General features: G+C 39.2%; 2 protein-coding genes and 1 long non-coding RNA gene across 3 annotated transcripts; 2 read left to right on the top strand and 1 right to left on the bottom strand.

Annotated features, from left to right (window-relative positions):
* Positions 1 to 6,537: 6,537 nt before the first annotated feature.
* Positions 6,538 to 8,412, bottom strand: LOC116051612 (adenosine receptor A1-like). The gene is made up of 2 exons (XM_031302133.2): positions 7,927 to 8,412; positions 6,538 to 7,675 (listed from the first exon to the last, which is right to left on the bottom strand). Exons 1-2 carry the CDS (start codon positions 8,253 to 8,255, stop codon positions 7,033 to 7,035), a joined length of 972 nt encoding a protein of 323 aa, XP_031157993.1. The 5' UTR covers positions 8,256 to 8,412; the 3' UTR covers positions 6,538 to 7,032.
* A 9,622-nt stretch (positions 8,413 to 18,034) lies between these two features.
* On the top strand, positions 18,035 to 21,367 carry LOC116051615 (adenosine receptor A1). The gene is made up of 2 exons (XM_031302138.2): positions 18,035 to 19,412; positions 20,308 to 21,367. Exons 1-2 carry the CDS (start codon positions 19,057 to 19,059, stop codon positions 20,942 to 20,944), a joined length of 993 nt encoding a protein of 330 aa, XP_031157998.1. The 5' UTR covers positions 18,035 to 19,056; the 3' UTR covers positions 20,945 to 21,367.
* A 1,271-nt stretch (positions 21,368 to 22,638) lies between these two features.
* LOC116051456 lies at positions 22,639 to 23,560 on the top strand. Its single transcript, XR_004105355.2, has 2 exons — positions 22,639 to 22,856; positions 23,009 to 23,560. It is a non-coding gene; the product is annotated as an uncharacterized LOC116051456 (long non-coding RNA).
* Positions 23,561 to 23,998: the final 438 nt, after the last annotated feature.

The raw sequence follows: 23,998 nt of genomic DNA, 5'->3' as shown, positions 1-23,998 counted from the left end.
TAACACGTACAGTAAACACAGTAGCACTGTCAGGCTGGTTGCAAGTCTGGTGAAACGGGTCTTGACTTTACAACTCTACAGTGGTGGTGAGTCTGGAGATGAAATTGTTCCTGGAAGGTAATTCCTGATTAAACTGTTATCAGACTACCTTGTTCCATGGTGAGGGGTGTCATTTGAATATTTTTATATCTATTATTTATTTAAGTTTGTATGTGTGCATGTTTTAACTAGTATTTTGGATGCAATTGCAGGAGCTTACTACAAAAGAAATTATAATAAATGATAGTTACAGGAAAGAATTTGCAGTCTACTTAGGTTTTCTGTAAAGCGCTGCTACTAAACACAGTCTGAAATGACATAATGTAAACACATCTATCTTGGCCTCTACACAGACTGTATATTCTGTAATATTTTTTTTACCTTTGTGGGCCCAAATGGATCTAAAAACTCACTCATTCTCTCTTTATTTTTGTCTCGCAGTTCAACCGACAATTTTCCACTGCTACCTACAAAAATATCTGTCCTTGAGGCTGAGGTAGTAGATTGAATAGTTGTGGGGTTTGTGTCCTCCCTCTGAGATAACTATACAATCTACTGTCTTTCCTAAGGAGACAGGTTGATCTACTGTGAAGCCGAAACCTACATGGGAGGCTCCATGGATAAGGAACTCAGCCTCATGGAATTTAAGAGATAACCTGTCCCTCACCTCTGAAGAGAAGTGTGCAGACACAACAAATACATTTACCAGACACAATGATGGAACTGGTCTATTCTAACAACATGTACTGAAGTTGATACATATTGAGTAGTCTTGTTTTTAAGGATATTGGTGCCTGAAGTTGAGCCTAGCAAGGTGAGGTAGTAGGTTGTATAGTTTGTGGGATGGAGTAAATCCTACTCAGGTGATAACTATACAGTCTATTACCTTCCTTGAGAGGTAGCCTACAATGAGTGCTAGGAACGAAGCTCTCTCACGCTGACTGAGTGGCGAAGGAGCCACTATGACGCCATCTTGTGGCCAAAGACTATCATCACTCGGGAAGATTAAGCTTTGGGAACTATACTGCAGAAGCTCTCAATTATTTTTCAGTCAAGGACCCCTTACAAGATAGAGAATATACCGGGGACCCCCTTAATGTATGTCCCTTGAAATAATTTGACGTAGCTCTTTTTTTTAATACTGCTATAGTTTTTGTTATGTCATATGAAATAACAACACATGAGAAATGTATTAGAATAGATATTAGACATGTTTCAAAAATATTTGCAGATTCTGAGGTATAGATTTGTTAGATTAGAAAGTAATCAATGAACTATTTGAGATTTAAAAAATAAGATATTATTTAGTAGTTAGTTAAATAAGTATAATTAATGGGTGATTCTTTAACTATGGTACTTTTCTTGTCCCTGGATGAAATAATAAAAACTAAAAAACATTTCTTCTTTTTTGTTTTTGTCACACTTACTTCACCCTAAGGGGAACTTATAAAAAATGCATCATGGCTCAATCATTCTTTTTATTATATAATATGAGGCCTTTTATGCATGTTTTTACTGTTTTCCCTCTGTTCCTAAGCCAGACTTTGTATCTTCAACCTCGCTTAATTCTAAATTAAATATTTAAATAATGTAAATAAAATACCGTTTATTTCAATTCTACATATTATATTTTGCTATATTTATTCACATTTTCCTATATTTTTCATAAGTAGAACCCTTGTCCCTTGGGTTTAATGTAATTTCCACCACACACAATAGAATCCTGGGATCATTGTTTTAGGTTTGTATACTTAGTAACCATAGCAACAGAAACTCCATAGTGGAACACATGGCTGGATGAAATGGTGTCCTCTACAGGGGGTAATGAAAAGAAGAAAAATCAAGGTAAATATGAGTAAAACTGAGAGTATGTTTATTGGTCGTCATTTCCAAACAGCTCATATTTCACATGGACGTAAAAATAACTGGATACATTTAATTTAATAATGTGTAATTTGTGTATATTTAATGCTAACTCTAAAACTAATATTAGCATTACATAGCATGAGATTTTAGAGGGAAAGGGGGGGAAATGTCATTTCGACCACAGTGTTCATTGTGGTGGTAAAGACAAGTTGTGATGGAAATGACATTGTTCGTGCTAAACAGCAAATTATTTGGGCTATAATACTAAAACTTTAATGTAAAAAAACATTTAAATTCAAAAACAGTTAAGGTAGTAAGGAAGTATTTTATTATGTATTATTATTACAATATTGTTGGTAAATAAGAGATTATAACAATAGATAAGTAGGTTTGACATGATGTCTTGGCTCTTTCTTTAAGATGGCAAGCAATACCAGCACAGAGGTACAAAAAGAGAACAACGAAAAATGAGAAGACAGTGGCGAATTTCTCAACAAAACAGACGTAGGAAATTGAAAATGGTCTCAGCAGTGAATAGTTTCATGGCACATACAACACCACCATAATCACCAGACAACATGAGTGTTAATGCAGAAGACATCCCTGAAACACCTCAGCTGTGTGAGCCTACACCAGAGAGAACTCCACAGAGGAAAAGAGGGAGAAAAAAGGTTGCGAAGGCAAGAGCAAAGGTGTACAGAGATCTTAATGACATTAAACAAAAGCTTGAAAAAAAAGAAAAGTTGAAAAATACAAAAAAAGAAGTAATCGACTTAAGAAGAACCTACGGACCCTAGAGTCACCTAAAATGAAGACAAAGCAACAGATGCAGCAAGGAAGCAAGCAATTAAAGAAGACACTCCTATTCCATAACACCATTATGTCAGAAATAAGAAAAAAGTATCAGAATGTTGACAATCATAAAGCTCGGCAACTGATCTCCAAACTTGTGGCTGGCAAGATCTTAAAAAAATACCGCCTGGTCACCATGGCCAAGAAAGAGTTTGGATTCTCTACAAAACTAATCAGGACAAACATGACAAGGGCCGACAAACTCAAATACACCCGCAAAACACAACAAAACAGAGTCAGCCAAGAAGTGAAGGAAAAGATAACAAAGTTTTTAGAACGTGACGATAACAGTAGGGCCACTACTGGAAAGAAAGAGACAATTACAAAGATAAAAAATAAAATGCAAAAGCGCTTCCTGGTGGGTTCTATGCAGACACTGCACCTGAAGTTTAGACACGAGAATCCCGAAGTCAGACTCTCCTATGCAGAGTTTTGCAAAAAGCGACCCTTTTGGATCGTTACACCAACGATCAAAGACAGAGACACATGTCTGTGTAAGCTACACTCAAACATACAGTTCATGGCAAACAAACTGTTCTTTCACAAAGTCATTAAAACTTCCAAAGTCACCGATCTCATGTATTCAATTGCGTGCAAAAATGTGACAAAAGAATGCATGTAGAGGGAGTGTCTGAATTAAGACCATGAGCTCCAAACCTCTGCCTTCGATGCTGGGGAGCAAACCTGGTGGTTTGAATGGAGAAGCTCTGTGGAAGACAGAGAAAAAAAGAAAAAAGACGGCTCCAAAGAAATGATTAAAGTTCACCACACAACGAAGGAAAAAGTATATGGGACTTTGAAGACACTTTTGGATGACTTTTCGGACCAACTGAAAAAAAAGATGGGAAAGCACATTCACAACATAAAGCACCAATATCTGTCTTTGAGAGCACTAAAAGAAAAGATTGACGAAGACAGTATTGTTCTACAAATTGACTTCGCAGAAAATTACATGTGCAAATTTTACAATGAAATCCAAGCGGTCCATTTTGGTGATTCCCACCAGCAGGTAGCCTCCATACTGGTGTGGCTCACACTAAGAATGGTGTTGTGTCTGCTGCGCCATGACCCATCTGCAATCTGGGCTCACCTCAAAAAAGTGCTTCCCTACCTCAAACAACTAAACACAGCTGCAACCACCCTGCATGTCATAAGTGATGGCCCAACCACTCAGTATAGGTCAAAAAAGAGCTTTTTTTTCCTGAGCAAAGTACCATATGAGCTGGGATTCCAAAAGGTGACCTGGAATTTTCTGGAGGCCGGACATGGGAAGGGCTCAGCTGATGGAATTGGTGCGGCTGTTAAGCGCCAAGCAGACTCGCTTGTGGCCAAGGGCATTGACCTTCCAACTGGAAAAGTGTTGTATGAACAACTGCTTAACCAGCCATTGACTGTCAAGTTAATGTACATCACTGAGGGGGAAATGGCCTGCTGACCATCGAAGGAACCATGCAGATACATCAGGTATCACACATGTCACCTTTGTAATGAGAGTTTAACATTTTCCAATGTATATCTCCACAGTGTTTAAATGCATTTTGCTCTTTTAGATTGTCTCTACAAGACCGGGGGAGATTTCTTGGCGACTTCTCAGCTGCTTTTGTGCAGATCCCCATCCTTGCCAGTGTTTTGGTCTCAAAAAAGTCGACATACTGGGAGCACAGAACATGGAGACTGGAAGATTGGATTGGAAGTTGGTGTGTGGTACGGTATGATGGGGATCCTTACCCTGGCATTATACGGGATGTGGACCCTGAGGGTTGTGCTCTGGTGAGAACCATGAGTCATATTGGCAAAAACAAGTTCTTCTGGCCTATGAGAGACGATGTTATTTGGTACCGGCCAGAAGATGTGATCAGGCTGGTCTCTTCCGCCACGCATGAAGACACATGATTTTGAGCTATGATAAGTAAATTAAATGTTCCAGTGACCTAGTTTTAGGTGTTTTTTAGTGTAAACATTGTAAAATCTTTACAGTTACAGACTCGAACCCACGGGCGCTGCGTCGAGGAGTAAACCTCTATGCATGGACGCCTGCTCTACCAGGTGAGCTAACCAGACGCCCCTAAAAGGTGGATTTGTCAAACGTGCCACAGTTAGTGCGTTTTCACACCTGAAAGTCCGAACCAAGGTTCATGTTTTTGTTACATTGTAACATTTGATCCTGTAAGTTTTGGTTTCACACTGCAGTTATGCAAGCGCACTAAAGCTCTATACGTGACAAAACTACGTCCTGTCGTCATGACATACGTGAGCTGCGTCTCCAGATACTGATACTAATTGATTGGTTTGTAGACGGACTTCCTCGTCCTCTCGTATCCTCTCTCTGGGTCGGAGTTTTTTCAACTGACTGCTGCTCTCCTCGACTGCCGCGGCTCTTTTTTGTTTTGTTGTGATGTTGAGAAGCAAGACACGGGAACTTTCTTTCTGGAGCATTTATTCAGAGACAAACGGAAACCTACACTGTACATTTACTACCACTTAACAAATAAACTGCTGATGTATTCTCTGCTCTGATAGCTGACAGCTGTCTGCTCTGAACGCATTCACCGTCACTCTCTCATGTATCCTACACACTAAGCACCGAGCTATTCCTTAAGCTTCCCCGGTCTTGTAACACAAGGAGAGCCTGCCAGAGCTTCTTGTATTTGGTCCGAAAGTCCGAACTATCCAAAAAATGCTTTCACACTATAAACGAAACGGACCATGATTCAGTTTGGTCCGGACCGAGACCACCTCTTTTTATCGGACCAAAATTTGGTCTTTTGATCCGGACCGTGGTCCGGGGGAGGTTTCACACCTGTACTTTTGGTTCGGATCAAACTAAAAAGTCCGAACGTCCGGACCAAATAAGGTATGTGTGAAAACGCCCTAAAACTGTCATATCACATTTATCTGCATGGAGAGCGATTTGTGCACCAGTGTAGACTGAAGACATTAGTTTATGATATATTTAGTCAAGATTTTGCTGGCTCATAAATATGCATAAACTGTTTACAGCAGGCAGAAAGTAACTGCTCGTTAATAAAAGACTGCATTCATTAACATGAAACACGTTTATTTTTAACTTCAAAGGTGTAAGGTATGTACAAAAGAAAATAGAGCTGTACAGATTCTTAAAGTGAGGAAATGGAAAAAAGGGCTTATCACACAACTAACCAAAAGCCTGTAAACATAAGCAATCAAGTTCCACTTCATTTCTGAAATAAGAACTTATGACAAGCATTAACACAAAAACAAAACAGCATAATAAAGATGAATGCTGATTAGCCAAAGAAAATGTCGTAGCCTATATATTATATATAGTCATATATCATATTATAGTCAACACATTGACCAGAAAAATATAAATATAAATATATATATATATATATATATATATATATATATATATATATATATATATATATATATATATATATATATATATATATAAATAATACTAGCTGACTCAACTTTGGGGTAATTATTGAGGCTGTATTTTGTGGTGTTGTTGTGTTAGAGTGCACTCTTTTGAAATAGTTTTTTTCTACTTCCTTTTCAATGGGGGAAGAAATATTATTATAAGAGGTCTATGCTATCCAATCCTATACAATGGATTGAAAACTACAGATTCAAATAAATGACCATACATCTCAAGGTCTGAAGCTCTAAAGAGTTCTCTTACAGGGCTCTTTGACTATAGAACATTGCACATGGGTTTCTATTTTTCTAGTCGGGTGTACACAGCTACATGCCATAAAATGAATGTTCCCAACTTAATGATGACAACAACAATAATGCTTAAGATGTCTGAATTTATCTTTCTAGTGTCATAAAAGTTCAATTCTTTTTTAAAGATAGTGAAGGTAATTTCCAACGCAGTGTGTGCTTCCTGTGAAATTGACAAAAGAACTGGAACTTCAATATAAACAGAAGCACAACAGTGATATGAAACTAAAGCTTTTAAGACAGTGGAAGTTGCCATTTCCTTCTGCAAGACAGTTTGTACAATAATCACCCATATGTGTACCCACATACAGGTCACTCAAACACAAACAGATTCCTGAACATAGAGATATTTCAGTGCACTTGGCTAGATATCTTCACTGTATCAATACACAGAACATCATCCTTTAAAAGGTAGCTTTTTTATTTCAATAATTTCAAACTTCACATACTGTAACTGACTTTCTTAACTTTTCACACAATGTGTTTGACCAATGTTTAATTATGCTCAACAGTCAATCAAACCTGCTCCTTAAAAACAAAGAAGCAAACAAACAAAATATTCTTTCACTCATTGTTGGCCACACTACTGAGATTGTTGTCTGTTGACTGGCTTGTCTGAGATCCTTGATTTTCTTCTCCACATGAAATATACTGTCTCCAGAGCTTCAGGTATGCTGTCTTGATCTTTTGTATTTTGAACGCATACACAACTGGGTTTACAGCTGAGTTAGCATGAGAAAGCAGAATGCCAATATAGATAGCTTCTACTCGTACATAATTTGGACCACCAAAGTAAAGAATGCAGTTCATTATGTGGAGAGGGAGCCAGGACAGCGCAAACAGAGCCAAGACCAGAGACAGAGATCCTGCCAGCTGTTTTTCTTTCTTTAGGTAGATCTGCGACTGGGTTTGGGCACCGTTGCCTGGTTTCTCTCGAAGGTTTCCTCGGATTGTCCAGAAAATGTAGGCATACAATACAGTCATCACCAACAGAGGTGGCAGGGTGCAAAGAAAGAAGTTGAAGTAAACTAGGTATGACATGGGGATCACGTCTATAAACTTGCAGACAATAGTAGAGTTGACGGACTTAGACCAGGTTTCATGGTTGCACCATCCAAGCATGGGAGCAAAGCTCAGTGGTATTGCAACAAGCCAACATGCTGCTACTACAAGCCAAGAATGTCTCTGTGTTACAGTCCTTTTGTACCTAAACAGAAAAACACTAATTATTGATATGCCCAATTATGTAGTTAAAATGCACAGTAATTACAAATGATATAGAACCATCATTAGCTCATTGTAGGGATGTACAGTAAATCAGTGCCTTTTTACAGTGCAAGTCATGCAAAAGGGCCGAATGAGGTTGAGATAAAATGGATAACATTTGGATTCAAAGACATGCTTAGCAGCACTATTTTACTTTTCTCTGCACAATAAACCATCCAGAAAAAGTCTTACCTGAGAGGGAAAAACACCCGGAGGAAGCGGTCCACTGCAATAGCCAAAAGAGACAAAACTGAGACTAGGGTCAGCAGGATGACCACACAGCTGATGAAGAGACAGCCGTAGAAAGAAGTCCCCACTCGTCCGTCCACCAACACCGCCAGTGGTATGGCCACGCAGCCAACCATGAAGTCAGCCACAGCCAGACAGACAATAAGGCAGAAGGTAGGCTGTTGAATGCTTTTACTGGTCCACAGAGCCAAAATAACCAACATGTTACCGAGACAGCAGCTAACAGCAATAAGCACCTCGAACAACGTGTAGATGACTGTTTCCACAGCCATTGTGCTTTCAATCTGGCTTATGTTTGGTGGTTAGTAGTGTAGCGTGTCTGAATATGAGTCTGAGCCTAAATGTGCTGTGCCATTTATCATTCATCTCGGTCTTGTGAAACCTTTGAGGAAGTCTTTGGCCACTCGCTTTTTTATTGTGATGACACTAAGATACTTTTGCTGCACGCTATGTGGATGTTTGCATGCTTATGTAATTGTACTCGTGATTGTATAGTAGCATTTAACTTTTAATGTTGTGCCATGTCTGAAAAAATATATATGTATGCTGTTGCAATATATCATGTGGATGACAAAAAAAGGTCTAAGATAAGAGCCCTCATGTTATTTCTGTCAGGAGGAAATGATTCATATCTTGACAACAGATGTGACTGGTTTACAGATAAATACTTGCAAACTCTTGTAAAAAGGTTAATTCCTAACAGCTCACATAAGCAGCTTTAAGTCATCTTAGCTGCATTAAGCATAAGTTTTGTGATTTAGATAGAAATGTTTCACAATGTTAGGGACTTGTTTTGAAACTACCACCCTGGAGCTCCAAAGGTAAATTAACCACATTCACACTGCGAAAGTGGTATTAGTTTAGGTACATTGACTGGTATTGTGCTGCAGTTACAGTAATCCCAGACATAGCATATCAAATTTGTATCAATATGACATTTAGTTTGTTTTATTAGAAGCATTGGATACAGTCTCTGAGAAAAAGTGTCCGCTTCTCACCCTTATCCTAATCTAAACTTTAAAAATGCTCGATTTTTTTTCTCTCACACATGTGGTGTGTTGTTTTTGTGCGGTGTTTGTGGTTAGGGCTGTGCAAGTAATCAAATTTTGATTGCGATTTGGGCTCATAACGATCACAAAAACAATGTAACACCAATTCCACTTCCATTTTTAAAATGAATGGAGCCCAAGTATTACTGAGCTGGCATAGAAAAAAAAACATATGCAAGCAAAGCAAACAATGACTATTAAAAATGCACCTTATCACAAATAAAATAGACATGAATATGAAAGTGATCATAGCAGCACTACCACTAGGAACTAAGTACAGTGGTTCTTGCTGAAAATGCTTTTATCAAACACTCAACAAAGAAGGAACTACAAGATCAACCAACCCCCACACAGCTCATACTGACACTTCAAACACCTAATCAGTCAGATCTATTTGAACACATAAAAAAGTAAAACATTTAAATAAAAAAGCCGCCTACAGTATAGCAATCTTGTTTTCAAGGGACCTATTATGCTTTTCCTTATTTTCTGTCATATATATGTTTCAATATCAGATGTTTAAATTAGATGTGGCCAAATTAATGCGGTAAACATTATGTAAAAGAGCAACAAACCTCATGTTTACCATTTTGAAAACTCCGCTTCCAAAGAGTTTTTTCTACTCTCGGCTCAAACTGACATCAAATCGTGCAAGGTTTCTTTATAAGTTCATCTGTTCCACGCAAGTTGCAGTGTTTACATCCCACTGCTACACGTAGCTGCATGCTAACGTCAGGAAAACCTGTATTCTTGGTTGCAGATGTTGTTTATTTCCCTCCAGCACACAAGCTGACTATTTGCCCTATATGTAGAGGGAAGGGTTTTAAGTTTATTTCGTTTATATAGCACTTTATTAAAAAGCTAACAAGTGTTGCATCTGAAGACTTCACAAAGACAGACATATATTTATACAGACATAAAACAAATGCATAGACATTACAGAAATAAAACAAGTTTAAACAAATTTAAAAACCCAAAGGAATCAGATAAAAAAAAAAAAACAGAAAACAGGTTAATCAATTTAAAGCCAGAGAATAAAAGTGGGTCTCAAAGTGCATCTTAAAAGTACCCACAAACTCAGCCTGTCTAATGGCCCCGGCTTTTTTATTTATGAGTGGGGCACAGCCACCATGGGGTGTGGTGGTGCTGTAAGGGGTGAGAAGTTCTGATATACATGTAGGGGTAAGACCATGGAGAGATTTGTAGACAATTAAGAGATTTTGAAGTTTATCCTGACAGGAACTGAAACCAGTGGCAAGGAGAGGGGTGATGTGGTCTCATTTCTTTGACCTTGTTAATCACAGGGCGGCAGCGTTTTGAATGGTAGCCTGAGAAATGCCGAGAGAGAATAACAGTAGTCCAGCCTGGATGATCTTATTGCATTAATGATTCTTTCTAGACCAGAGAGTCATAGGAAATGTTTAATTTTGGAGATGACTCAGAGTTAAGATGATGAAGAAACTAGACCTGACAATGGAATTTACCTGTCCGTTAAAACTTCAAAAAATATAACACCAAGGTTCTTGGCATGTGGTCTCATGTAGGCAGAAAGGTGATTCAGATTCTGGGCAACAACTGTGTGGTATGGTGTTGAGGGGCCAAAGAGTTTAGATGAAGGAAATTATGAGCCAACCAGTTTTTGATGTCTTAGAGACAATTTTGTAATCGAGTTACGTCGTCGGCCTGACTATGGGAATTGAGCTGGTCTGTACATTTAATATTCAAAGCTGCTCCCTGATCTATTTTTAATTGCGCTCCATTCAGCTTATTCATTTGAACACTCATATCCATTTATAAAACTGCTGTGGTTGACCGATTAATATAGACACAAACAGAGACAGCATAGCAGCCGTAGTCATTATGTCAGAGTGAAATAAATTCCGGCATTACACTGGGATGCTCTGTGAGGATGTTGAGAATACTTTTGTTAATTGGAACCGGTAATAGAAGCTTTACTGTCATGTAGTCCCTGTGGCACATGCGCAAGCGGATCCCTGCAAGGCCATAATCAAATCCATTCCTTCTGTTTATAGATAATGATGTGTGATGTAATGCAACCAAAGGAAGTCTTCTGTAGAGGAATATCAGTGGAAGAAATTATATATATATAGGAATATGCCTGATATAGGAATAAAATTACTCTTTTGCGGGGTGTGCTGAAGCCATTAGTCTACCACATGTTTCAATCTGTAGCAATTTCAATTTCCCATAATTGATCATCAATAATTGGTGGAACAAAATAATGCAATTTCTCCTTCATGTTACATTAGTGTTTATATATAAACCACACCACTACAAAGGAGATTTTTTTCATTTCTGGATTGATCCAAGGGGGGGGGGGGGGGGAAACAAACTGCAACGACGAAATGGGTAAACAATAAAAGTGCACCAGATACAGTACAATAGTGTTCTTAAGTGCTGAACTAATATGTTAGATAAATACTGCAGTGTTTTTTTTTTTTACATTTATAGTTATTGCAGAAGTGATAGTGCATGTAGACTCCCACTTGAGCCAATGAAGGCATGTAGATTGACAGAGGCCTAATAAAACTGATTTGGTGTCAGCTCACGAACACTCTAATGCTTAGACCAGAGCCTGAGATCATAAGCAATGTCCTGACACAACATCCTGCGTCATCGAATATATTTACTGGCAGACATTGAATATGCTTCCTTAAGGAAATAACTGAAGACCATCTCATTGATTGCTTGCTCAGTGATACTTGCTGCCAAAGTCTTTTCATTCTCTAAAAGACAATTAGATTAAGTTTTAGTAATTGAACTTTTGGATCTAATTCCTACCTGCAGTTTACCCTGCAGAGTCCAAGTTATAAAAGGTTGGAGGAAAAAAAGGTGCCATTAAAGCTGTGGTAGGCATTTTATTATGTTCTTTCAGCATTTAATAATTCAAGTGGTCTGAGAGAAAACTAGACATCTGCATATCTTACTTGGCTCTGTATTCAGGCTTTGGTTAATCTAGCCTTGACAGGAGACCTCTGCCAATCACAGGTCATTACAGAGAGAGAGTTCCTATTGGCTGTACTGCCATAGATGCGTGTTCTTTCAGTGGAAGTGCTGTTTACTGTAGCCAAAGCCTCAGGGCTGCAGTCAAATTATGGCTAAACTAAACTTAGCACAAAAAGTAAGGAAATTTGTGTTTGGTAGATTATTTCTCTGTAGTAACAATGTTTTTTGGCAATAAATCTTATACCGTTGGAAAGCCTGTTTAGTTCCCTTTCAAATGGTGCCCCATTTTTAAGGAACATGCATTTGTGGGATGAGCAGTAGCGCTGAGTATGTGGGTTGTGCCCATGAAAAATTTGCCAAATCTTCTCTGCCAATGCCAAACATCTTATTCTGCCACTGACTCGTTTGGTGTTTGCTGGATTGGATGATTGACATTTGAAGAAACAAGACATATTGGCAATTTAACAATTTATTAATTTAACAAACTGAGCCTCAGTAGTGTGTGGAAGAACCATACACAGCCACACCAGCCTGGCACCTCCTCCTCATGCTGGTCACCAGCCTGGTCACACACTGCTGTGGGATGGCATCCCATTCTTCAACCAGCATTTGTCGCAAGTCAGCCAACGTGGTTGTGTTGGTCACTTTGGCACGAACAGCACGCCCAAGCTGATCCCACAAGTGTTCAATGGGGTTGAGGTCAGGACTGCTGGCAGGCCATTCCATCCTCTCCACTCCCACATTCTGGAGGTAGTCTCTGATAAACCTCGCCCTGTGGGGGCGAGCGTTGTCATCTTGGAGGATAGAGGTCGGTCCCAGACTGTGGAGATATGGGGTTGCCAATGGTTGCAGAATCTCATCTCTATATCTCTCTGCATTGAGATTGCCTCCAATGATGACAAGCCTTGTTTTTCCAGTGAGGGAGATGCCGCCCCACACCATCACACTGCCTCCACCAAAAGGTGTTACTCTATCGGTGCAGCAATCAGCATAGCATTCTCCGCATCTTCTCCACACTTTGATCCTATGATCCAACTGCCGTAGGCAGAATCTGGATTCATCACTGAACATAACGTTCCTCCACATGTTCAGGTTCCAGTGCACGTATTGCATATGTTTGGCAATGGCAGAGAAGATTTGGCAAATTTTTCATGGTCGCAACCCACATACTCAGAGCTGCTGCTCATCCCACAAATGCATGTTCCTTACAAATGGGGGACCATTTGAAAGGGAACTAAACAGGCTTTCCAACGGTATAAGATGTATTGCCAAAAAGCATTGTTACCACAGAGAAATAATCTACCAAACACAAATGTCCTTACTTTTTGTGCAAGTTTATTAGATAAGAGACTTTGTTGTGAATCACAATGCAGTGGCGGGCCGTGTATTTTACACCTGGGCCTTCAGTAGGCTAATATCCTTCAGCAATTAAACCACCTTTGAATAACCTTACCATGACACTAGGACATTGTCGTGTGGAATAAAATGATTTAACACAAGGCTCAACACCTAGACAGTTTCAATACACTATTGCAGAGACATGAATAATACACAGTAACTGAAGCCATCACTTTTACGCAGTGGCAGGGTGCTGCATCACATATAGTCAAAATTAATGTAATAACATTCATTCACATTTACTCATACGACGACCACAAAGCAATCAAAAACACAAATAACACAATCAGTGATTAACAGGCCTCCCCACAAATTCCAGCCAAGCTGCTGGGGCTCAACAACACACATGCCACCAGCACACACAAGGGCACAGTGGCCACTGACACTGCTCAAACATTTAACACCAGTAGCAACTCTAAAGCAAGCAGTAACAGCTAGTTAAATCATTTTACTAAAATGCAGAATAATCCATTAAACTTACCAAAAGCTGCTCATCATTTAAAGAAAAAGTACATCCACCTTTTTTTCATTAACTTTACATCTAAAATGCCAAAAGTTCATGGGGCACCAACCTTGTTTTGAGATAAATGTATTTTATTCGCGATGTCTTGGATAAGTACTTCATTACCCACAATCCTGAACAATCCCACAATCCCACAGTGAGCCTCTGATTGGTGGAACTCATGCTGGTGAGTAGGGGGTGTGTCAGTACCCGATCTGTGCTGCGCATGCGTCATGCGCAAGATGATAATCCTGTTTTACAAGGATTTACGACACTGTACGAATCATGATCAGTTCCACGCTTCTGCCGTTAGCCTCCACCGGGAACCTAAAGTTAGTTTAGCTAACAGCTAATTTGGCTAACCGCTAGCTGACAGCTTGATTCAGTCTAAAATAACGTTAACTCAAACTACAGCTGACGTAACAGCTGGTATATATTTTAACGGTTATTTTCAGGTTTTATTTTGAGGGTCGTTTAAAGTTATTACATGCTGTCTCAGCTAGCGGTTAGCCAAATTAGCTGTTAGCTAAACTAACTTAGCTTCCTTTATTCAGTGGTGCGCGGTGGTTTATGGGATGAGTAGTTCCTTCGTCCACAGTCTTGTACCTTTGACTTTTTTGGATTTTCTGTTCATTTTTTCACTCGAAATGATATGTTGTATGCTTATGAGTCACGTACTGTCTGGTTAGCCTAAGGCATGGTCTAAAACTCTTTATATACAGATTTTTCCAGATGTCAATGGGAGAAATGAATAGGAAATTTACTTCTGGAACCCAAGGTCTCTCGGAGGAGGGGCGGGACTGTTGAGCTCTATTTGCGTAAACAGCAGAGGGATTCACTCGAAATTCTGAAGGCCTCAGAGTAGATTTTTCACCCAGAGACAGCACAGGGTGAAATCTGATTGGATAAAGGCTCTAATTTATGAAATGCACTAGAAGCCGCACAACTGAGGGAGAGAGTAGCAATGAAATTACGGTAATAGATCCGTGGGAATGGACTTTGTAAAATACATATGAAATTAATAAATATACTGTATATATTTTAGAAATTAATTTTAGAATCAGAAAATTATATTTTTATAATAAAAATATAATCAAAGCCCGTCTACGGAAAGCCTTTTCACTCCCTATTTAGCCCCATTGTACTGAATTTGGTTGCAGTTCCACCAGAGTTCCACTGGGGGTGATCGCAGGCGAGTGCAAAATGAATGGGACTCTATGGAGCTAGAGAGCTAAATTTGTCTCTTTCGCCTGATTGCCGTTGAGAAATCTTAGATTTGATTGTAGTTTTTGCAAGTTCAACATGGATTATAGGTTGAAAGTTGAATGAACAAGTACTTATGTCCTTTTGATTTCTTACAGGTTGAGTTGTTGTTGCCCATAACACGCTAGCATTCTGCTAATGAATGCTGATTGGTCAGTGAAGGACTGATTACGACCAGAGATCCCGCTTGACGGCATCCGAAGTGGAACCAGAATGTCAGAGTGAATATTTCGGCGTGGTCTTTAAAACATTAGCAAACCTCTTTCTAGCACGTGTATTGACAGGGAGAGCCTAACCTGTCAGCTGTGTTGTCGATGCCTCGAGAGAGAAAAAGGAAGTGACTCAGAGCTTGCCATAAAGCAGTATCTCCGGCCGTACGATGTGTATGACGTCACTGACATTTTAAAAAGCTTTTTAGAATAAAAAAGCGACTTTAAAAAAATTGAACACCCAGACATAGACACAGACAGATTAGACACAATTTTGCCAACAGCACAGGTAGGCCTACTGCTCACAACATAATGGGGTATCTCACTTAATATTCATGAATTTTCTTGGTATGTAGCCTACATATCTAAGAAATATAATATTAAAAGACATTGAGTGAGTTTCGTGTGGGACCAACTTTATTTTTCAGAATGAAAGCATTCTTTTGGAAAATGCACCCACTGAACTTGTGAAAAACTTTGTGAAAAGATATTTTTCTAACTAAAGTTATGGTAACACTTTATGGTAAGGGTACATGAATTATGAATTCATGCATGACTTAATTCATGATTTGTGCATTACATCATTCCTTTATATCTTATGAATCATCAGGAATTGACATGAGTTCATAGCCTCTCATTCATGACCTCATGCATGAACAACACATCAACTAAAGCATTAGGTAAGGTGGGTACATCATTATGCACAAGTTGTGTTCAAATCAGAATTTGCGCAGTGATGACCACATTTTTTTGCAGAAAAATAAATAATCATGATCGTGCTTAATAAATCATAATTCATAATGATGTGCCCACGTACCTAATGCTTTAGTGTGTTGTTCATGTATGAGGTCACGAATGACAGACTATGAACACGTAAATTCCTGATGATTCATGGGATATTAAGGAATGCAGTAACACATAAATCATTAATTACATAATGCATAATAATACATAGCCTACATCAATTAATTCATGCATGAATTCATGATAATTCATGTACCCTTACCGTAAAGTGTTACCAGTGTTATTCTAACCAACAACACACACACACACACACAAACAGGGTTGGGTCAGATTACTTTGAAATGTAATCCATTACTGACTACAAATTACATGGCACTTTTTGTAATCAGTAACGTAATCAGTTGGATTACCCAAAACATGTAAAGTAATCTGATTACTTTAGGATTACTCTTAGATCTCTTCAATAAATATGCACCTTAAGTAAAAGACACTTCTTTTTCTCTTTATTTCATTACATCTGTTTTAACATTACCTAAGCTAACTAACATGTCGAGTGATGTTACAATGAATCTCAGGATAATGTTAAGAGATCCATTACAAAAATCCAATATAACATTATGGGCGGTCAACATAACGTTTAGCCTAACCATCGCTACCATGATCAATACTGATGTGGCAAATGCAAATTTGCAAAAAAATCCGACCTTTTAAGGACACCAATTTTTTTTGTGAATTAATAATGTATTGTAAATAAAAATACAGGGGCCATAATTATACATACCCCTATGTTAAATTCCCATAGAGGAAGGCAGATTTTTATTTTTAAAGGCCAGTTATTTCATGGATCCAGGATACTATGCATCCTGATAAAGTTCCCTTGGCCTTCGGAATTAAAATAGCCCCACATCATCACATCCCCTTCACCATACCTAGAGATTGGTATGGTTTTATTTCAATTAGCCTAATAGCTAACTGAGATAAGATCCATATCAATGCAAATCAAACCAGCTATTAGGCTAACTGAAATAAAACCATGCCAATCTCTAGGTATGGTGAAGGGTAAGTGATGATGTGGGGCTATTTTAATTCCAAAGGCCAAGGGAACTTTATCAACTAAAATCATACGCTGGATGCTTCTTTCTACATGGGTTTAGTTAATGATCGGGCTATAATAAGACCACGTCGGCTATGTAATCGCTGACAACCGGGAAATTTCATAGTGGTTGGTGTAAACCAGGACATTTTAGTGTCCCGACAGGCTTTTGTCGGGACTCGGGACACGCAACTCAGAATCGGAACTGTCCCGGTCAAATCGGGACTGTCCCAGTCAAACCGGGACGTCTGGTCACCCTAGCCTAGCACGAACACTGGCTTGTGTAGCATGTTTACTTTTCCGTCTCCGGCGTGTCCTTGATTCAGATGGCAGCAGCCTGCTACGAGGACCAGAGGCTGAAGCCACAGCGCCGCCTACTGCTGTCATCTGAACAAGGACATGTCGGAGGTGGTGTGAGAGGATACACAGCAGACCAGCTGGTTAGCCATTTTCTAACTGTAGCTCACGGCTGTGGCTAATTCAAGTTCATGTTTATGTAGCTAACTAGAGCCTCGATTCACAGTATGTCAAATCAAAGGGCTTTCCAAAGAAAACGGGATGGTCGTTCTCATGGAACTGCCGCTATATAACGGTATCGGGATGATACGAATGATTAGTACTCGTAAATGTTACTGTATGAAGCCACTGCGCCTGTGCTGTGCTCGCCTGATGGGAGGGGCTAGACAGAGAGGGGAGAGGGAGGGAGAGAGGGCGGGAGAGCTGCAGGAGGCGGTCTCATACGTTTTTTTAAAATTCTACCTCCTGCAGCTTTAACTGCGAGACTGTGACAGAGACACTAAAACACCACTTAAATGTGTACATTAAAATATCATAACTGCTCATAAAAGATAAAAGAATTCAAAGTTTTTTGCAGATGTACAGAATTCTAATTAAAGCAGTTACTGCGCTGAAACATGACTAGTAGATAGAATAAATGATGAATTGGACCTCAACCACCTCTCTTGTTGATGTTGCACAATTAGAGAGGAACATGAGTGCACATACTGTAGTTTAGACAGGAAGAGACTTATGTCATACTAAAGATAAAGTACAAAAACAGATGTTTAAAAATTATAATTTGTGGTACAAGTGTTTATGTGCCAGATTATTTTTTCCAGTCACTTCCTGGAGCCTTGTTGTCACTGTGAGATCGACTGATGCTGGGGTTTTCAGGATACTGGACACTGGATTCTTTTAGAGTTGAAAACAATTTTGACAAGTATCCCTTAAGTATAGTTAATAACGAATTTTGACGAGCAGGACATTTCACAGTTGAAAATTAAACTTGTGAGTGCACTCAGATTTCAATCAGCTCTAATGCACATCAATCTTCAGCTGAGAGCTTGAACACCCTTGTAATCAAAATGCATCCTGCCAGTTATTATATAGACCACAGCTCCTCTCAAAAACGATACACATTCTCTCTCACACACACACACACACACACACACACACACAAAAACACTTAATGTGAGCAAAACTATTGCTGCAGGGTGCTGCAGAAGGCAAAGTCCCTCCCCTCGATTTTATGACCAGCACAGTTTTTACAGACTCGTGAGAGAGTGACTAAGAGAGAGAGCAAGGGGATAGAGGGATGTAGAAGAGTATAGTGATGCACTGGCATCCAGTCCTGAACAAAGCTTGAACAACATGCTAAGGATTAATCATCCAACATCCCTTCAGGAGAACAAAAGGGCCACTCATTAATGTGTCAATGTGGCAAAGAAAAGTACAATTCTTTTCAGCTAGTAATGGAAGCAAAACCTAAAGTGGAGGTAAGAAGTTTCAACAACCACTTTTGATTTTCTTTTACTATCTAAAGATAAGCGAGATCTGCGACTAGCAAAAATGTCTTCTTCTCCTGGTATCAAGCGTCGGGAACATGTGGACATGATGTACATCTCCATTGAAACAGCTATTGCCCTGGCCTCTGTGGTGGGGAATGTGCTGGTGGTGCTGGCTGTGTGTGTGAACCGAGCTCTCCGCAACACCACCTTCTGCTTCATTGTGTCTCTGGCCGTGGCTGATATCGCTGTGGGGGTTTTGGTCATCCCTCTGGCTATTATCATTAGTCTGGAATTTAACACTCAGTTTTACACCTGCCTCTTCCTGTCCTGCCTGCTGCTGATCATCACCCAGAGCTCCATCCTTTCCCTCCTGGCCATCGCCATTGACCGATATCTGCGTGTCAAGATTCCCACCAGGTGAGACACTGTTTTAAAACCAAGTGGCTATACTTACATCTGAAAAGTGTAATTTCGTTGTCTCAGGATTTAGAAAGATTAACAGAAAGTACAGATTAGTTTGGTTGAGATTGTGTTGGATGATAAATGTTGTGGTGGCAAATCAAGAAGAGCAATAGAATATTCATAACAGAGCAATAGGAAGCGGATCCCAGCATAATCCATGATTGCCTGTTCCAGTTCGTTGCAGCTTTCTTGATAAAAATAGACTCTGAAATATGTTATTGGCATAAGTGCTCTTTATTCACAAGCCTGATTTCACTAGAACTCAATATAAGTCAAATCAAGGAACTTTTATTTATATATTACCCAAATTTACAAATCGTCTTAGATTGCTCTCAGAACAAACATATTGTGACTGTATCAGTTGAATTGAACTCCTTTCTTACACAGCAAAACCCCTTAGTTTTCTGATAATCCTACTCTCGAAAGTTTCCCCAAAAACATTTTAGGAGAAAAAATAAATATAGTAGTAGTAAGTCTTTTTTTATTGCTTTTAGGCTCAGAGAATGAAACAAGAGCAGATGGTTGATGTCTGACATGGCACCACATATCGTTGTCTGGTTTAATGCAAATCAATGGGCTGGACATCAAAAGCTTTTAAGCAAATGAAAATGTCACTGTCTGCCTAAATAACTGACATAGTTGGGTAAGGGATTTTGGCAGTTACCCATACTCCTTTTTATTTGTCAGTTGGATCCTTATGTCAAAAGCTGGCGCTTGAGAAAAATGCTTCTCAACAATAATCTATGTACTGGCGTTTGTTCAAAAAAATACTCATCCAGTAGTACAGGATGCATGTGTCCATTTCAGTGATTAAAAACCTGTCTTCATTTGTTTTCCAATAACTGCTCAGGTACAACACCATAGTGACCCAGAGGAGGGCATATGTGGCAGTTTTTCTGTGTTGGATCCTCTCCTTCCTCACTGGATTGGTTCCAATGACTGGATGGAATAACCGCAATGCTCAAGGAAACCTCAGCAGCTCCAGCGACATTGTCTGTGAATTCACCACTGTCATGAGAATGGACTACATGGTGTACTTCAATTTCTTCGGCTGGGTGGTGGTTCCCCTGTCCGTAATGATCGCTCTGTATGGGGAGATCTTTAGGGTGATCCGGCGACAGCTTAACCGGCGTGCTGAAGCCACGTGCGATGGAGACAGGTACTATCGGAAGGAGCTGAAGCTGGCCAAATCACTGGCCTTGGTGGTGTTCCTCTTTGCTGTGTGTTGGCTGCCAATACACATCATGAACTGCATTAGCTTTTTCTGCCCAAAGTGTTCCATACCTAAGTTTGCCATGTATGTAGGCATTTTCATGTCCCATGTGAACTCAGCACTCAACCCAATGGTTTATGCATACAGGATAAATGGGTTCCGTGTCACGCTGATCCAGATCACTAGGCGCTGCATGTTGTGTAAACCCACAGAGCCCACCGCGTGCCCCACCAGCACACCAGCCATACCGGAGAAAGTGGATGTAAAAATGTAACAAAGAACTGCAGTACTCTCGTGCACATGGTTTACAGTGAGATGGTGCACCGATGGCACTCATTGAATTACATGTATGTGATATTTGGAATATCAACCGATTAACGAACACAAAAGCAAAGCACTTCATTGGGTCATGGGACAAGTTCATCTTTGACCCATTCATATTTATTTGGCATTTAGATTTCAAAGAAAATCAGCCTGCAATCAACAGAACTATTATATATTTCCATCAACATGCATTCTTTTGTTTTCAATTGATGCTTCATAAATTGATTCATATTGAATTATAATATGTCAACATAATAAGTTATGCAACAACCATTTCATGTTCAAATAGGTTGTGGGTAAATTCACCAGAATAAACTTTGATTGTTTCTCAAATATGCTAATGTTACAGTTCTTATTTCAAATTTACAACAATTTAAATAGGCTCCAGCCGTGCCCGTGGCTCTGTGAGGCTGTATTTAGGCTCAGCAGTGCTTTAAGCTAAATGCTAACATGCTCACGATGACAATGCTAACATACTGATGTTGAGCAGCTATGTTACCATGTTCACAATCTTAGTTTAGCGTGTTAGTATGCTAACATTCAATAATAAGCACTAAACAACATAAGTATTTGGTCATAAACCAAAGTATGAAAATAATGAAATGTCAAAAGATCAGAAAAGTAAAAGTTCATCGTAAAGGGGAACTCGAAGATCTGTATCAAATTGAATGGCAACCTATCCTGGAGAAGAAAACTTTGACCTGCTTGTTGGTGCTAAACACAAGGCCAGAGGATCACCATAGTCATTAGGATTCATCCTCTGGGCACCATGAATGCCTGTACAAAATGTCATGGCAATATGTCACACAGTAGTTGAGATATTTTAATCGGCACAAAAGTGGTGGACGGAATGACCGACAGACGGATCAACATTGCAGTGTAGAACCATGCTGCTAGTTGGCTAAAAATTAGATTAGATTTAGTACAAAACATTCATTTGCAAATGCTTACCATTGGCGTTTGTGTAGTCACTTGAATGGGGAGACATATTGGGTAAGATCAATAGAGAGAGAGAGTACAGTGTGTTCACTCAATATACAGAGAACAGAAAAAGGCACTAAACCAAATGGAATAAAACTCTCAAACATTCAAGCAATCCAGCCATTAGTCTTTATCAGGGGATGCAGGCATCCTTTCCAGCTAATTCAGCTAGTTTTAGCCATATTTCAATCATTAGCTGTGGCAGGGTGTTGAAAAGACTCTGAAGCATTTGAGTAAATTGCCCAGAGAGCATTATGCTGAAGTGATTTATCCCAACTCTAAAGCTAAAGCTTCTTGTAAATCTGCATCAGTTCTGCTTTGTCATCAGTTTGACCTATGCCTGGTTTCAGTCCATGTCACAATACTTCCACTCAGAGAACCTATACATAAGAAGAAAAGGTCTAATCTAGTTCAGACTCTGCAAGTTTAAATGTTGTTTGTCATTTTATATGTGGGTTTTGACTATTGCGGTGAGATGTTTATTTTTCTCATATTTATGTACATTCACCTGCTGTGCCCCTTATAAAGATGAATAGTTTCACATGAACATGCTGTCGTCTGAAACTTTCACTCTATCTCTGTCTGTCCCTTCCTCACAAACATATCAATACGTATTTTACCATCTGTCACCTCCTTCCTTGATGAGGGATTTGAAACTGCTGAGTGTTGTCTAATCCCCAGCCCTCGTCTTAGTGACTGAGGTGCTGCATAACCAACCTGGCTTTTATTGCCTTTGCACCACACACTCCTGTGGCAGTCGCAGGTGGCCTTCCGAATGCTGAAGGGGCACACAAGCATGGTGTAGGTGTGGAGACAAAAAAGCCAAGAGTCTCAATTTTGTGTGTGCATCTTATCTTCATCCTTAACTAATTTTCTTTGAGGTAAGTCCCTTCACATTCATCCTAAAACAGCTGCAAAGCAAAGATTTGAGCAGTGTCATGAGAGACAATATAAGTATTTAAGTTTCAGAAAGCAATGCTAATACTTTTGTCATTTTAATATTCTCAGACAATTAAAGAACTTTCATTATCAGCACCAACACCACAATAAAATGGCTGCAGCAGAGGGTGGCCAAGACCTGGAGGCTCCGGTGGAAGAGATAAACGACGAACACGAAGCCATGCTACACTTTGGTAAATACTACGAAGCCCGGCATGAGCTACCTTGGGAGCAGTGGACATTCAGAGAAAAGGCAAACTTTTATGTGGACCGCATCTTCCTTGGGGTCTTGGTCATGTTTCTCCTCATGGTACTGGGAGAATCTGGCTATAAAGTATGGTATGTGACAAACATAAAGAAGATTGCAGAGTTTCCGTCAGATTTGGTGGTCTTTCTGTTTGATTGGCTCTTCACCCAGGAGAGACAGGAGGAGTTATTTGAATTGTAGCCTTGATAATACAGGGTGACCACTTGATTCTATTATCACTTTGTTTGTGTTTTCTACAATGTTTTAGGCACATGTGGTATTACAAATTCACAGTAAAGAACCCACTCATAGCTCCATCTTAACTAGAGTTACAGCAATGTTTTATAGATTTCTGAACTCTATTTTTGGTGAATGGAAATAAATAATGTTTGGAATTTACAGAATCATTGTTGTGTCTTACAATACTGCACACATGATTTGTAGTATCTCCACCTTTAGACTGTTGTTATATTGTCAATAAAATGGCATTGCTTTAAAGATGGCATTGATATATAGTATATTCCAAATTTAAAGCCACTTAAGAGACCATTTATGGGAAATACCAGGTTTCAAGGGGTTAAATGAGGTTTGATAAGATCAGTCTCCTCTACTCATTTACTCAAGTACTAAACAGTTCTGAGGTAGTAATTTTTTCCATTATAATTATACATTTTATTTATAAAGTGCTTTTTACAATACTCAAAGACACTTCAGAGTTAAAATTAAATAAAACCACACAATAAAAATACACACACATTAATCATTTAAATTATATAATCACCTCATAAATGATACATTGTTATTTATTAACCTACCCAATTGTTATATCATATTTTT

This window comes from Sander lucioperca, chromosome 6, assembly GCF_008315115.2.
Source record: "Sander lucioperca isolate FBNREF2018 chromosome 6, SLUC_FBN_1.2, whole genome shotgun sequence".
NCBI classification, from domain to species: domain Eukaryota; kingdom Metazoa; phylum Chordata; class Actinopteri; order Perciformes; family Percidae; genus Sander; species Sander lucioperca.
This window is presented reverse-complemented; position numbering and strand designations above follow the sequence as displayed.